At 41.9% G+C, this 16819-nt stretch overlaps 1 protein-coding gene across 3 annotated transcripts in view; it reads right to left on the bottom strand.

Moving 5' to 3' along the window:
- The window catches only part of CEP162 (centrosomal protein 162), a 78430-nt gene extending 73195 nt beyond the window's left edge, over positions 1-5235 (bottom strand). For all 3 annotated transcript variants that reach the window (XM_074990953.1, XM_074990954.1, XM_074990955.1), the window contains exons 1-2: positions 5120-5235; positions 398-507 (exon numbers count right to left, since the gene is read on the bottom strand). In XM_074990953.1, the coding sequence (XP_074847054.1) occupies positions 398-457 (60 nt within the window). In that variant the 5' untranslated portion in view covers positions 458-507; positions 5120-5235. The remainder of the gene's footprint in view (positions 1-397; positions 508-5119) is intronic.
- Positions 5236-16819: the final 11584 nt, after the last annotated feature.

Here is a 16819-nt window from a genome sequence, read left to right as displayed (position 1 = left end):
ACCTATGGAAAAATTGCTCTGGTGTCACTCCATGTATTTTAAGTTAAGCAGATCAGTTTTACACATCTGCTACTAGTGGAGAGTATGGCTCTCAAACTTAATACCTCGATTAATGTGATCATAATATCATGTAACAAATGAGCTTTCTGAGGCCCTAATCCAGAAAAAAACATGCACAGGTTTAAAATTAAGCATAAAAACATCCCAGAGTCTTCACTGGCACTACCAGCATGTCTGAAGTTAAGTAGCTCTGTAAGTGATCACAACCTAAGAGAATTTTCAATTTAATACCCCTTGGGTCATGTCACTCCCACTGTACTGCAGCCAATCATCAGTGCCTCCACATTTTAATGGAGTAAAAGATATGTAATCAATCTCTTGGTAAAATTAAACTTACCTCCTTCAGGAATTGTTCAAACTGCTCATCAAGTTCTTCCTTTGAAAACCGATGAGCCATAGTCAGCAGCTCAATCTTAACTTGCCAAACAGCCCAAGTACTGAAAAATACTAACATTAAAAATAATAATGCAGTTTATGAGGCAGCACTTCTGAAATCACAAACGTCCTGGTGATATCCCAATAGTTTTTCATACAGGTAACAATAAAAGTTGCCCAGCAAGACCAGACTACGAACTTGTTCCCCACTCCCACACCAAATACTATATTTACTTATAAATGAATAACATACCATATATTTTACAAAGATACAAGAATCACACCTGAATGACTTAGATTCCCTGGAACCACAGGCTTGAATACCAACAGGACTGGTTCAGCCCTTAAACAATGTACAGTAAACTCCTTCCTATCTGGCATTCTATCATCCAGAATCCTCAAATAACTGGCATTTAACCATAGGCAAACTTTTGCCATAAGTACAGTATAGTAAAAGTATATACATATAAACACAACAAATACAGTACAAGTTTACAGTGTACAATACTACTGTTGTTGGTAAATAAAGTGTTCTGCATACATTTATGTTTGTTTCTTAATATCTAATCTTGTTTTTCTTTAGTGTTATACATTGCCACATATACCTCTATTATTCACAAGATTAGAAAATCTGGCAACCTCCCAGACTCGGGGCTGCTGGATATGGAAGAGTTTACTGTAAATTGATAAATAAAGAGTTTCCTCTCATCCTTCATATTCCTCTTCAAAATGAAGTTCTTCTACCAATCTCATCAGGAATCAAACATTTCATTTATAATGAGAAGGGAGAAAAACTACCATAAGCACTAGTCTGGATCTATCCCATATATAGCACTTGCACAATGCCAGATGTATTTTACTTGCTGTCTGCACTTGTTTTCAAAGATTGTGAATCCTATGGGGGCAGGGAGACTTTAAAGTTTGTTAAAAAACATGGAGCGAGATGAGTAGCAATTTTTCCATTTCTCTATAAAGTTGAAATGTGCATTTAAAACTATATACTGAGCACACAATTATATATTTACATATATATAAATATATATTTATATATATAAATATATATTTATATATATAAATATATATATATAAAAGATTTAATCTATGAAAGTCTCTTAAATTAAGCCTTAAAGACTAAATTCTGCTGCTCTGCATTCATACTGAAAAGCCAATAGTGTTTTTGTGATGATTTTTGAGAGTAATTACTCCCCAGCTTATCAACCATATGCAGTTTTTAGATATCATCCTGCAGACTCAAGATGGCTGTTTTACAGTGGTGTCATGCATAGTTTCAAAGTTCTCTGGGATTCTTCAGAATGAGAAGTAATCTAATAAATTCAAAATAGACTGAAGGTTTGCAGATAAGGTATTAATTGTAATTATGAGCTTTTCCAAATATACATTCTTTTCAGAACATAGAACTGTTACCTAAATAGTAAACTGATTTTTGACAGGTGAGCTCTGATAACTGTTTCTTGCTTTAACTCTTACTTCAGCCAAAGATTACCCAACAGTTTGGCATTAGTGAAGCAAACTACTGTGAAGACAATCCAGCCTTTGAATTAAATAAGAGACCTTTAGGTCAGGACTTCGAAAGAATCTCTAAGGACTAACAGTGTTATCTCATGACATAGACAATTCACTATGATTTCACAATTTTAGACCAAAGCGTCTTGCAAGCTGCAACATTTCAATATTACTACTTATTCCAATTGCTTACACAAACAGAAAATATATGCAAGCTTGCTTAGAAAAAAAGAGTCCTGATCAAATAACTTTATATTTATGCCATTAATATAGAACAGGGGTTCCAGTACATTCACCGCTCGCCACATGTGACAAATATGACACTGCATTGTGGTGAATATGGGGTGGCCAACCCACAGCTCTCAAGCTGCATGCGGCTCCTCCTGAGAGCCATACACAGGGAGTGATGTCTGCCTGTTTTGCTCGTGTGCCCCACTGCTTGATGAGAGAAGCACATGGTGGCAGCAGCCCCAGTGAGTCACCAGCATTTAATTATAAGGGGGTGGGGGGCTGAGGGTTCCTGACTTTGGGGGAGGGCATTTAGTTACAGTGGAGGGGGATGGGTGTGCCTGGCTCCAGGGGGAGAGCATTTATGGTGAGGGGAGGCTGTGAGTGTCTGCATTTGGAGGAGGGCATTTATTTAGAGCAGTGGGAGAGATGGGGCTGGGAGTACCTGGCTTTATAAACCACAGTGTCCAATATGGTCTCCACTCGCCACAGGTGGCGAACAGGACACCACATTGTGACGAATGGAGCTCTTGGAGCGTGGGGCTGGAGTCAGGGTCCCTGCCAGAGCATGACACTGGGTCCAGATCAAAAGCCTCTGTGGTGGGGCCCTCTCTGGAGTGCAGGGCCTAAGCCCCTGCTGCATGGACCCCCTGGAGCATTACAGCAGGGCCCCACTGGGGTCTGGCCCCTGCACTGGATGCCCTGCTGGTAATGGGGGATGCAGGGCAGAGGGGTAGGGAGGCCTAGGCAGGGGTCTTGAGGGCTTGGAAGTCAGGGCACGGGGGGTGTAGAGTGTGTGGGAGACTATGCTGCCCCGGGCCAGGGCTCCCTGGGGACTGCTCTGTCCAGCTGCCCAATCACTGGAGCTGGCTGGAGACCACAGCTGCTAAGTCTTTGAGCACCAGCACTGGAGCCTGGATGTGCTGTGACCACACAGCAGAGGGGGCTAGCAAACATCCAGAGCCCCATCCCTAGCCAATCAGCCTATCATAAGTGTGCTGCACCAGGACACACATATGGAGAAGAGGGAGACTCATGCATATAAAATCCATTAAATCCACAAGTATTTACCAGGGCTTCTTGTACAAATTAAGCAAGCATGTCTGCAAACCACTGTTTAGGTACTAGCCACCTGCTAACAGAAATATACAATTTATTTCTTGAGTTGTGGTAAATATGGTATGTGAATATTGGTACAACTTTTACTATGATTTTCACATACAAATCTGGTCTCCACTTTGAAAATTCTGACGAACCAGAAAAAACAGGTATGCATTCTGTAGTAATGGCAAACTTACATGGTACATGGCAAAGCTCTGCATCTTAATTTATTTATTAATGAAGCTGTTGTAAGTACGACTATTAGTGACTTTTAAAAATATCACTGGCACTTGGAATGTACATAGAGGTCAGAAGGTCAAATTTCAGCACCCTGCCTCAGAAAGAGTGCTGACGCCTGGGCTAGGGAATGCCTTTATTTGGGGGTGGCGGGGAGGACAAATGTGGCAAATATGGAAAGACGACAACCATGGGTATGGTATCGGAGGGGTAGCCGTGTTAGTCTGGATCTGTAACAGCAACTAAGGGTCCTGTGGCACCTTACAGACTAACAGAAAAGTTTTGAGCATGAGCTTTCGTGAGCACAGACTCACTTCATCAGATGCACTGAGTCTGTGCTCACGAAAGCTCATGCTCAACACTTTTCTGTTAGTCTATAAGGTGCCACAGGACCCTTCGTTGCTGTAACCATGAGTATGGTGATCTTTGAATTCCAATTGGACACCATTGATATAGAAGAATCCCAAAGTGCTTTGAAAGTCATGTACATATACACACAGTATCACAAAATACAGCCACCTGTGGAATGGAGCGTGCTTGCCTGCTAGCACACAGCATCATTACTGGAAGGGGAAACTTTACCTAGATGACTGTAAAAAGCTTTATTTTCATGGCAAATGCAACAACACGTCTAATATCTCATACTGACAAGCTTCCTGTAAGCTGTGTGCTTGTGTGGCCACTGGGAGAGATTCAAATGCTGTCATGTGATTGGCCCACTGTACCCACAGCTAGGCTCCCCACCCTGCCCCCCCATTGGTGGCACACAGGCACACATACCCCGGTGCACATAAAAATCATTCCATGCATAGATGGAAAAGATCAGAGAGAACACTGTTTAACACTGTTAAGCACACACAGAGTACATGGCCAGGAACTCAAATGTATCTTCCCAGGAACAAGGAAAACCTGACCATACCCCTGTTGGGATTTGAAGCTGTGATGCCCTCTGCACACACGTATGAACAGCCACCCAGAAGGGCGAGTTCCATCATCATCAATAACAACCATGAGCTCAGTGCCCCTTGGTGTCTGATGCCTCCCTCAGTATTTCCTTCCATCTTTCCCTGTCCAGTCTGGAGTGGCTTAGTTTCTGCAGACTAGCTCAGCACCAACCTGCTAGATCATCCACCCATTCTCTAAAAAAACAAAAAGCAGTCACGTAGCACTTTCAAGACTAGCAAAATGGTTTATTAGGTGAGCTTTCGTGGGACAGACCCACTCACCTAATAAACCATTTTGCTAGTCTTTAAAGTGCTACTTGACTGCTTTTTGTGTTGATAGTGTATAGACTAGCACAGCTCCCTCTCTGTTACTACCCATTCTCTGTGGGGGCTGCCTCTCCTATTCGAACCACGGCAGCGTCATACACCATCCCACCAGGAGCCAAGCGCTCAGCAGAGGAAACTCGCAAAAGCCCCAAAAAGCTCCCGTGAGCAGCGGGCTGGGCCCAGAGCAGCGGGAAAAACTGAGCCGCAAAACCCTCAGCACAGCCTCGGCCTGCCAGTGCTCTGCAAAGAGCCGCACAGACAAGTCGGCCGGCTGCGGTTGGAGCTCTGCTGCCGAGCAGCGCCGCGCCCAACCAGACACCTACCTCTTCTGGGCCGAACCGAACCGCAGGGCACAACCGGCAACCGCGTCCCCGGCCAAACTGGGCGGTTACCTCGGTAACAACCGTAGCACAGCTCGGCCACCGTAGCCGCCCGCGAGAAAACGCCGGGTTAGGGGTGGCCGGGGTCACGTGACTTTCTCGGGTTTTCCCCCGCCCCCGGAGAACCTTGTGATGAAACAGGTGCCGCGGCTGCCACTGCTACCGAGGCGAACTCGCCCTGGAACCCAGGGGAGACATCACCCCCTCTGTATTCCCAGTACCCGGGTAACCGCTGTGACGTGGGAGGGAACGGTACCGCGACCCTGCAGGGTCACGTGATCCAATCCCACTTCGCAGCGCGGGAGCCCCGAAGCGGGTCATGTGACTCGCGGGGGCTGATGCCGTGGGGCGGAGCGGAGGCACCTGAGCGAGGGAAGTGGGGGCACAGCGTCCCCTGGCGCTTGGAGGGCGAACCCGCTGGGCCAGAGGGAGGAGCGCTCTGGGCTGGGCGTAGTTCTGGGCCGCGCGGACCTGTTCCACCTGCAGTAACCGCGGCGGGAGGCGGAGCCGGGCTGGGCTGCATCTGAGCCGTTCGCTCTGCAGGAAGCCGGTGGCTGCTGCCCGGTCGGCGTAAACAGCCGGGAGCGCCTGGGGCTCGCGTTCCTTCCGAGGAAAGGGGAGTGGGCTAAGGGTTGTCACAAAGCAGCACCACCGCAGTATTCCCCAAGCAAGCGGCAAGACCTGACTTGTAAACCTTAGGGTCCGTCCACTGACTCCCCCTACCAGCGCCTTACCCGGGCGTCTTTGTTGCTGGTGTGCTGTAGCTACTGTATTGCCACTGACGAAGTGGGTCTTTGCCCACGAAAGCTTATGCTCCAAAATATCTTAGTCTATAAAGTGCCCCAGGACTTGTGTTTGAAGATACAGGCCAAGTCGGCTACCCCTCTGATACTTGTGTTGCCACAAACTTTCTCTTACAAGAAGCTGACTGTAAAAACAGAAAAAAGGGCTTTTTCCTTCGTCACCTCAACAAGTCTATAGTTATGCTATCGAGTTTTGCTGACTTGAGGAGGCCATTTATGGGTCTGGGGCAAATAGATTAAAAAAAATCTGCCAGGTCTGGTGCTTGGTCCTGCCAAGAGGGCAGGGAACTGGACCTGATGACCTCCCAAGGTCCTTTCCAGTTTTATGAGATGTGTATCTTCATATATTTGTATTTTATTATTTAGTTGACAAAATCCTGGTTTTGTCAACAAACTGGGGGACCATCCAACACAAAATGCATTTGGTCGATACTTTGTTGACAACACACAGGGCTTTCACCAGCAGTGTTCTGCCTCTCAGCCATGAGGCATAAAGGTCCTGTCAATAAAAAAGCTGCATGGATGCTTGGAGGCAGACAGGGCATCCAGAACAATGGGTAGCCCTGTCTGCTGTGCTTCCCAGTGCCTATTTCATCTAGAGAGTGGCCAGGCAGTCCAGCTGCTCTGTCGATCAGCTTTTGTGCATGGTTGCACTCTGTCGACAGAATTTTCGTTGGGAAATCGCTTCTGACGCGACTTCTGTCAACAGACTGCTGTAGTGTAACTATAGCCCAAGAGTATACAACATAATATAACTGAGCAGTAATAAAACTTGACTCTGTTAACCAAGTGCTACTTTTAAATCTTTTGAAAATGTAGCCATATGGTTTTGTTTTCTACTGTTTCTGCTGCTTTTATTCCATGGGTGTGAAATTTGAAGCTGGGGTGTAATTTGTGATAGGGCAAAGGAGGCAGTTGGTTCTTCACCCTCCCTAGACTTCTCTTAAGTCTGCATGCTCCACTTCCCCCACCAACTTTGTAAATGTAATTGTAGCTCCCACAGACAGATTTGAACCTGGGACCTTTAGAAGTTAATGCAGGCACTTCTACAGTTTGATCTAAAAATCAGCTGATGCTTAACTCAGACTGTAGAGGAGACTACTTCTTTCTGTGTGAAGTGGTCTAGGTGCCACTACACAGGAAAGTGAAACACACATAGGTGTGTAGGTTACATAATTACATATTGGGTGCATCTACACTAGCCCCCTTCTTCAAGGGGGGTGTGCTACGCAGGCAGGTCAGAGGAAGCTAATGAGGTGCTGTGATGCATATGCAGCACTTCATGAGCCTAATGGCCACTACAGGAAGTTTTGGGAGTAAGGGAACTTTGAAGCTTGGCACGTACTTCAAAGCGCATGCAGCTACATTGCCTGTCAGTGCTTTGAAGTTAGCAGCTTCAAAGTTCCCACAGTAGCCATTGTGCTAATGAGATGCTGCATATGCATTGCAGCACCTCATTAGCCTCCTCCAACCTGCTTCAAAGAAGGTGGTCCATGTAGACACACCCATAATGTTCGAAATGCTGAGAAACTGTGGCCACTGTCCACTCAAATGTTTCTGAAATGATGTCACTTGAGTCCTACATAACGACAACTAATTAGGTTTAATACAACTGTACTGCATGGGAGTATGAAATCTGTTCCCCCAGCTGAGGTTAGTGCTCCCTGTACTGCTGGAGTGAGTGTGGTCCACAGCATGAAACTGAAATCTGGTTTTCGTTGAAGATGTCCATCACACACACAGGTATTTCTGTCATTATAGTGTAGCTCATGAATACGCTACTGGGTTTCAGGCAATGATGTTATCTTAAACAACAACTGTTTATAAAAAACGGTACTAATGGCTTTCGTAAAAATACACAAAAAAGTTCAAGAATCGGGGGAGCCGTGTTAGTCTGTACTGCAAAAGCAAGAGGTACTCTGGCACCTTATAGACTAACAGATTATTTGGAGCATGAGCTTTCATGGGTGAAGACCCACTTCATCAGATGCATGTCAGATGCAAAATGTGGGTCTTTGCCCATGAAAGCTTCTGCTCCAAAAAACCTGTTAGTCTGAAAAAATTCACATTTAGCCTACCGACTTCCACACTGTTCGATGAAAGAAGACTGTAGTTCCTCACTAAGAAACTCTGTGGGACTTACACTGATCCAAAAAGAATCCGTCTAGGAACAATAAACCTGACTGAGGTTGCAGAAGATTTGGTTGGGCTTTCTGAGGCTTAATTTTGAGACTGTAGGTGTAAGGGAAGGAAGGCACTGGCAGAGAACTACTGACAAATGAGTTAAAAAACAGTCAGTGCTCAGAGCAGGCATCTGAGAATTGTAAAAAAAATGAGTTTCAGCACAGATGCTCTGATGTCAGTTCTCAAAGCTGCTTCATCTATCTCTGCTTGTCTCAGCAGGGACAGAGATGGTGATCCTTTGGCAAATTTCCCTATCTAGGCTGTCCGAAGCCAGAGGCTGGAACAGAGCAGCGGGAATAGAGATACAGGACTTTAGCTTTGTTTTTCATTCCACTGCTGGCCGGTCTTCTAAGTACAGAAGTTTACTGTTCCTTTTTTTGCCTTTATTCCAGAAGCTGTGCTGGAATCTGGTGTTGGTATACTCAGCCAAAATGGAATTTAGTGCACAGTTTTTCATTCAGTTGCCATTTCAGGTCTCTGCTGAGACCCTCATTTACTTCCATTCAAGTCAGTTTGTGGCCACTACTAGTGAAGGTACATAGATAGATACAGCATTTTAAGAATTACTTTGCTATTGTTTAGCAAAAGCAAAACAAGGTAAATTTCTTGGTGTCCATAGTGACAAAAACAAGCAACTCTTTCCTGCATCCACACACAATCTCTTTCTAAACTTTCCCAACATTTCTTCTTCAAAGTTTGGTTACTTTGTTTTAAATACACTTAAGTACATATCTGCAAATGTGGAATTAATGACCCATGTCTCCTCAACCACTGACTCTCAGATAACTTTAGAACAATGGCAGTCTGTGCTTGCATATGCTGTCCAGCTAAGGGCTGTCAATTGTGTTTGTTGTAAGAGTCACATTGTTTTAGGAATTTTTATGCCAAATATATATATAGTAAATGGTAAACTATAATAAAGGTCACTTAAGAATACAAATATACATGGTTCACACACATGCTTTCTGGTCCTCTTGGCTGAAAACTCTTGAAATAAAAACATCGTAAGGCAGTTTCTGTTCAAAGAACACTAATGCAGGTTGAACCTCTCTAATGTGGAACTCTCTCATCCAGCAACTCCATAGTTTGGCATGATTTTAGTTAGCTGGAGGACCAGTTACCACAGGTGTGGCCAATTCTCCCGTGGTCCCATAAAGTTTGTTTACAGCCATCACTTCTGGCTCTCTGTGTACTGTGCTATCGTTAGATGTAATTTACCCCTATATGTCTACTAAGAGCCCAGTAAATAGGGAAGTCTTGGTAATGTGCTAGAAAATATTCACCTCCCATCGTCTGACAAATTCTCTTACCTGGCACTGGTCAGGTCCTGAGTGTGCTGAATGAGAGAGGTTCAACCTGTACTATAGACCAAAAAGTTACCACTCACTTGTTTCACTTCCTATTTAATCTCAGGCGTAAATGACCCATAATGCCACGTATTCCAGATTGTGTTAGACAAGTATAAAGTGTATTCAAAGTTAGAAGGAGCAGAAAAATATCGGATGGTAGAGTCTTCTTCAGGTTACACTAACGTCCAATGGAGTGGAGAGTACTTACACGCCGTGAAAGGTACATTAGCGTCCCTTGGGATTAGGCTATTTATCTACACATGGGTGTTACAGTTCTAGTTACATATATAGGGCTATTTATTGAATGTCATCTACATTTACAATGCCTAATGATAGCCATGGGAAATGTGCAAACCAGGTTAGAACGGTATCTGGCCTTAAGAGTTAATATATTAAAAAAAAAACAGTTTATTAAATGTGACAACATTCCTTCATAAAAAGTGTGTCCAGCTCTCGTGCTCTTCCTTCCTTGAATAAGAATGTGAGGCAGAGCACCTGAAGATAAAACAAATTAATTAACAGATACAGGATTGGTCCCTATTCCAGTTTAAGCCAACAGGTTTTGTTATTGACTTCAGTGGGATCAGGACCGTAGTGATGAATGAGACACCATTCACTGACAGCAAGACTTATTTCGTTAGCAACGCACAGTACAAGCCAAGTGCTCTGTGCTGCAGCCTGCTGAAAAGTGTTTCAAGCTGAAGAAATTATGCTAATTAACTTCCCTGTTTGCTTAATACAGTATTGGCTTGTTTACACTAGCCCTCTCTTTTACAGGGGGCATGTAAACAAGCCCGATTGGCGACTAGCAATGAGGTGCTGTGCTGCATATGCAGCACCTTATTAGCATAATTCTCGCCACGCGAACTTCAAAGTTGCTAACTTCGAAGCACCGGCAAGCAGTCTAGCTGGGGGCAGTTAGAAGTACCCACGCAACTTTGAAGTTCCCTTACTCCCAAAACATACTTTGAAGTGCCCGTGGCTACACTGCTTGTTGCCGCTTCGAAGTTAGCAACTTTGAAGCTCGTGCGGTGAGAATTATGCTAATGAGGTGCTGCATATGCAGTGCAGCACCTCAATGTTATTCACGGATTGAGCTCGTTTACATGCCCCTTTGAAGGAAGGGGCTAGTGTAGAAAAGCCCTATCTATTTAGAGAAGCTCCTACGTTGTGTGGAGAAATGTTTGTTGAGCTCAGGACTGTGGAAAGCTCTGCACCCACATAAGTAATAAGCACAAATGATGGTGGAGGTGAGAGAAAAGTTATGCCCTGGCTTAGGTGTTTAATTGGCATAAATGCTAATGATTTGCACGCTGGCCATTCAAAGAATATTCATTTTCTTCTAGCAGCAATCACTCATAGCCACATTCTTAAGGGTACTTAACTGCAGCACTTAACTAAGACAATAGGAGTAGCCATGAATATTAGCTATTGCCAACAAACTATGTTTTAGGGTTCCAAGAAATTATAGTTGCTCCCTATCCACTGTGATATACACCCTGGCAGAAGTGAGCATCAATTCATGGGATGAAATTCTGGCCCTACTGATGGCAATGGCAAAGGTCCCATTTACTTCATCAAAGCCAGCATTTCACTTATAATTCAGTGGTGGCTTCTTTTTTATGCATACACTTTTTCTCAAGATAGCAAAAGCATAAGGCTTCATTTAGTTTTATAACAACAGTGTCAAACTATTGAATATAAATTAAAAAGCATACATTTTCCATACTTTGTATGGGAAAAAGGTTCAAATAAAAAAAAGTCTGCTGCATCTAGTTTGGCTGAGGCATTGGATTAGATAGTATTTCAGTACTTGAACTTGCAAATATGTGAAATAGGAGATTAGGATAATAAATATTTAACTATATTCATAGTTGTGTTTTTTTGAGGGTGAACAATTTCATACTGGATGAAAAGTACATAAACAGTGGTGAACTTAGAACTTTCTTTAAACTTATTCTCTGTTTATGCCCACTGTAATAACACTTCCTTACATGACTGTGCAGCAACAATCCCATATAGTGTATACATCAGAAAGAAAAAAAAAAGAGTTTGCCATACAAGCAGAAGTTGTGGAGCAAATAAAAACTGTTGTAGCTGTATGGAAGACATTTATTTTATAAGACTGAACAATCTATCACAGTTAAATAGCAATATTTTAGTTATGACATCTTAAAATACATCTTGTGGCTTTCTGCTTAAAAATACAGTGACATTTTTTTAAAAGTTCTCATTTTTGTTTCACTATAGACCACAAAATGATCCGCACATAATAAATGATAAACCTCAGTCTTCAAAACCCCACAAATACCGAAGGGCCACATTCTTAGGTAGCAAAATGTTTATATACATTGAATTTAGCAATTCTCCCCTCACTGTCTGTCTTCCCCCTTGTTCAATCACTGGCCAAGTTAATTAAATTTGGCATGGTATTTAAGATGATGATGTGGACTTAAACTATATGGGGTAGGCTGTGATTTATCCTGATTTCCCATGGCCTGTGCTGTAACTTTTGAAGCTAATCCTACAAGGTACTCTAAACTTCCACTGGCTCATTGTACATCAGGTTCAGTCCCTCATGCCTACAAGCTTGGTCTACTTCTAGTTAGTGGGGCAGGATTTCTCAGTTAAGAGCTCTCTGTCTTGGCGAGCCTTGGCCAAATCTTGGTTTTTCCACAGAAGTAGTCCCTTTGGAATCAAGAAAGGCTAAGACAGATGTGGCTCATTATCTTGCTGGTATCACCTCCCATTGCAGTTCTTCCTTCCCAATTACAATTCTCAACAACATGCAGGCGTAATCAGCAAAGTCCAGACAACTGGGCCCATAGAGTATCATCATCCAAGATGATTCCTCTGGTGAGATATTTTTAAAAGTTTCTCAGCTATAAATAATTTTCTCCTTTGCTTCACAAATGTCAGAGAAAAGTATTGTGGCAAAAGTTTTTGTGTATGTGAATTAGAAAATATGTTTAACTATGTAGAACAGAAGGATCACAAGTAATAATGAGTGAAAATTAATTATGTTAATATAAAAATCAGTCAGATCTATGCACTCTTTTGTTAATCCTAACATCTAATGCTGGCAGAAATACTTGGTTTTCTTTTCAGATTTTTACTTGGTTATTTTTAGTTCTTCTGAAGCCTGGGAAATAAGAAATAGAACTGCTTTGAACAGTCTGAAAGAGCCAACTATAGCAGAGCCTCTGAATCTGATTAGATAAAACAACAAAGAGGTTCTGTAAGGGCAGAGGCAGGAAGAACTAAGGTGGGTGGCAATTTCTGCCATAACTCAGGGGAAATGTAGCCTCAAAGCACTCAAAAGTGGGTGAAAAAATAACATAAGCAATAGACAACTTTCCCACATCTTAGGTCACTCTCCAAATGGAGTTTGAAGAATTTCTCTGCACTCAACTTTTTTTTTTGTATTTTTGAAGTAGAATAAACACATGAATGTGTGTTTATCTTAAAAATCTTACAGAAAGGCCATCCTTTTTCTGTAGCTATCACTGCCTCAGTAACTCAATTGCTTCAGATTAGTAAGGCCAGTTCACTTACTGTTTCAGGAACAGAATTAAAAAATCCAAATTCTGTCCAAATCACATTATAATTATAGAATTTTCCATTTTTAAATCATGTTACTTTGGGATTACTCAGTAGCTCTCCCCACAAAGTGTTATCGATATAACATTTTGTCATATATTAATTCCAGTTACTGCACAACACAAGGTGCTGTGTTTAGTACAGCTAGGAGGTCTTCAGAGCTGGATTTTTAAAAGATGAGCTGTAATTAAAACTGGGAGAACTTGGAACACCTATTTGGCCAAGAAACTGTCTTTTCATTTCTTTTCAAAATAGTTGTTCTAGGTTATGAGCTCCATTAAAGTGAGGAGACATGAAGGGCCCGTCCACCCTACCCTTATGTCTAGTAAAAGTGTTTTCAAAGCTAGTTTAGTACATTGGCAGTGTTGTGATTTTCTTTTCCATTAGAGCACTGAACCATTTCATGTTTAAAAACTGCAGCTAAGAATTCTAGCATGGCTTAGGGACCACATCCCACTGTCATGGTGTTTTGTTTGTATTTACTTAAACGATCACTGCACTTGCTTACTAGGGTGCATCTCCCATAATTCCAGGCATATCTACATTGAAATAAACCTAGAGCACGATTGTGCATACAGATGCACATAAAATAACATATTTTCATCTATTAACAACATTTAATTTGTTCCGACTGTCTTGTCCTGATTGTGGGTCCTTCTATATGTCCCGAGGGTTAAGAACTATGCCCTCACACAAATTCATGCATGCACAGGGACAGTCACTGGCTGCTGAACAGCGCATGCCTGAAAGGCCTAAGATGCCATGCATGCATGCTCTAAGTGACACAGTAAAATGCTTTTATTCTTTTTTATAATTCTTTATAGAATGTTTTTAATTGTAATTGTAGCCGATGGGAGTCGAAGATATTTAGCACCCTTCAGGAAAGGTCTCTTGCCTAATGACTGACTATTGATAAATATGGTTCGATTTGTACTATCCTTTGGTGAGGAAGAAGTGGGATCTGAGCACTAGAGTTCAGGGTTGAAATCCTGGCATTGACTGGAGCCAATGGGAGCATTGCCATTGATTTCAGTGGGGACAGGATCTCACTCCCACATTTCTGGCACAAAACAAGCTGCATCTACAAAACTGATTTTTTCTAATTTCAATGTGTAGAGTTACAACTGGATAGAACAACTTTTTGGATGTAAAGGTTGTCATCTTGCAAATGCATTATGTGCTTTGCCATACACTAGGCTAGATTTTTAGACTAATTTTTTGGAAATGACATTAGCCTGTATGCTAGGAGTGTGACTAAACTTCCTTCTAAGGATGTCAATTAATCACAGTCAATTCACACAATTAAATCAAAAATTAATTGTGATTAAAAACATTAATAAAAATAAATTCCCCAAAGTTTTAATTGCATGTTTAAACAATAGAATGCCAATTGAAATTTATTACATATTTTGGATGTTTTCCTGCATTTTTACACATATTAATTTCTGTGTTCACTGCATATTATTTTCATTACAAGTATTTGCACTACTAGATTAAAAAAAGAAATCGTAGTTTTCAGTTCACCTCACACAAGTTTTTAGTGCCATCTCTTGAGCATGAAAGTGCAATTTTACAAATAAAGGTGTTTTGTTTTTTTTTGTTACAGTGCACCCAAAACCAAATTAATATGAAACTTTAGAGCCTACAACAGTCCACTGAGCATACAAGTCATTTCAAGGTTTGGCCACCATTCCAAAGGGTATGCTTCCATGCTGATGACACACATTAACAATTAATTAATATTTTGACTGAACTCCTTGGTGAGGGAGAATTGTGTGTCCCCAACTCTGTTTGACTCATATTCTGTCCTACAGTTCATGTTATGGTAGTCCCTGATGATGACTCAACACGTGTTGTTTCCTTTAACAACACTTTTACAGCAGATTTGACGAAACACAAAGGAGGTACCAATGTGAAATTTCTAAGGATAGCTATAGCACTTCATCCACGGCTTAAGGATCTGAAGTGCGTTCCACAATCTGAGAAGGACAAGGTGAGGAGCATGCCTGCAGAACCCTTACGAAATAACATTCCAGAGCAGAAATTGCCAAAAAAAAACCCAAAACAGAAAAAAGAAAACCCCAACCTTTGCTGGTGGCACCTGACTCATATGATGAAAATGAACACGTGCCAGCCTGCACTGCTTTTAATTTTTATCAAGCAGAACCTGTCATGAACACGTATCCTCTGGAATGGTGGGTGAAGCCTAAAGGGACATATAATCGTTAGCACTTCCAGCATGTAAATATCCTGCAACACCAGCTTCAACAGTGTGTATGTCTGTTCTCAATTGCAGGTGATACTGTGAACAAGAAGCAGGAAGGATTACCTCCTGCAAATGTAAACAACTTTGTCTGAGCCAGTGGCTGAAGAAGCAATAGGTTAGGTGGACTTGTGGATTCTAAAGCTTGGCGCTGTTTTATTTTGGAATGCGCTTATTTTTTGTACAATATTCTACATTGTAAGCTCCACTTTCATGACAAAAAATTGCAGTGCAGTACTAGTTTCAGTTGATTTGAAAAATATCATTTTTTTAGGTTTTTACAGTGCAAATATTTGTAATACATAAAAAGTGAGCACTGTGCATTTTGTATTCTGTATAGTAACTGAAATTTATATGTTTGAAAATGTAGAAAACGTCCAGATATTTAAATTATTGGCATTTAAATGGTATTCCGTTGTAGTTGAACAATGCAATTAATTGCAAGATTACCTGCAATTTTTTTAATTACAATTATTTAGTTACTTGATAGCCTTGTTTTCTTACCAGTAAGCTATTCTGAAGTGCTCCTCCATTCATGTCTATTATAAGTCGGATCTCTGTGAACAGTGAACAAGATGTCTTGTTTTTGGTATTTCTCTGGTGTTTCAAGAAGACTGTAAGCAGTCATCAGTGTGAAAGAACTTTAGCATAACACTAATTCTGACTCCTTTTTCACTCAAGCTTTTGCTGCATTATAATTTCCCTATCACTTCATCTGCTGTATACGTGTGTATATTTAAACTGTACTATTGGGTCCAATTTTGAATTCCTGGACAAGGGACAGAGGATTGGAACTGTGAGATAGAGAGGGGAAAGAAAATCGGTAAATGCAAAATCAAAATGGAATAGTTACAAATATACACCCCAATTCTTCAGATTGATCCATTGTGGTAGATTTCCACCTAGGGCTGTATCTACACTTCGAAGTTGCTTAGTTACACACACCCGACTTCAAAGCTGAACTGCAAAATAACAAATAACAACTTTTGAAGTTGAACTTCAAAATAACAAAATAAAGTCAACGTCGAAGTAAGGGAAAAATGTGTGTAGACTCTCTGCTGGCTACTTCGATGTAGTGCGTAACTTCGAAGTTAACTTCCAAGTTAGTCCCTAGTGTAGACACACAGTAAAGGTGCATCTACACTAGCAACTACATTCAAAATCCAGATCGAAAGAGCGAGTTCTTTTGAAAGAACCCGCAGAGGGTCTACACACACAGCTCTCTTTCGAAATTAACTTCGAAAGAACACCGTTTTTTCGAAGTCGGTCCTCCGTTCCCGGATTGGAAGAGTGCCCTCCTTTGAAAGATTATTTCAAAAAAGCACATGTGTAGACGCTCCACGGCCCGTTCTTTTGAAAGAGCGGGTACTCCATGGCTGCGATCAGCTGGCAGGCAGCAGCGCCGCTCGCAGCACAAGCGGAGCTCTATGGTTCCAGCGTCCGG

This window comes from Carettochelys insculpta, chromosome 3 (assembly GCF_033958435.1).
Source record: "Carettochelys insculpta isolate YL-2023 chromosome 3, ASM3395843v1, whole genome shotgun sequence".
Taxonomy (NCBI): Eukaryota; Metazoa; Chordata; order Testudines; family Carettochelyidae; genus Carettochelys; species Carettochelys insculpta.
Note: the sequence above shows the minus strand (reverse complement) of the source record. Positions and strands in the feature narration are given on the sequence as shown.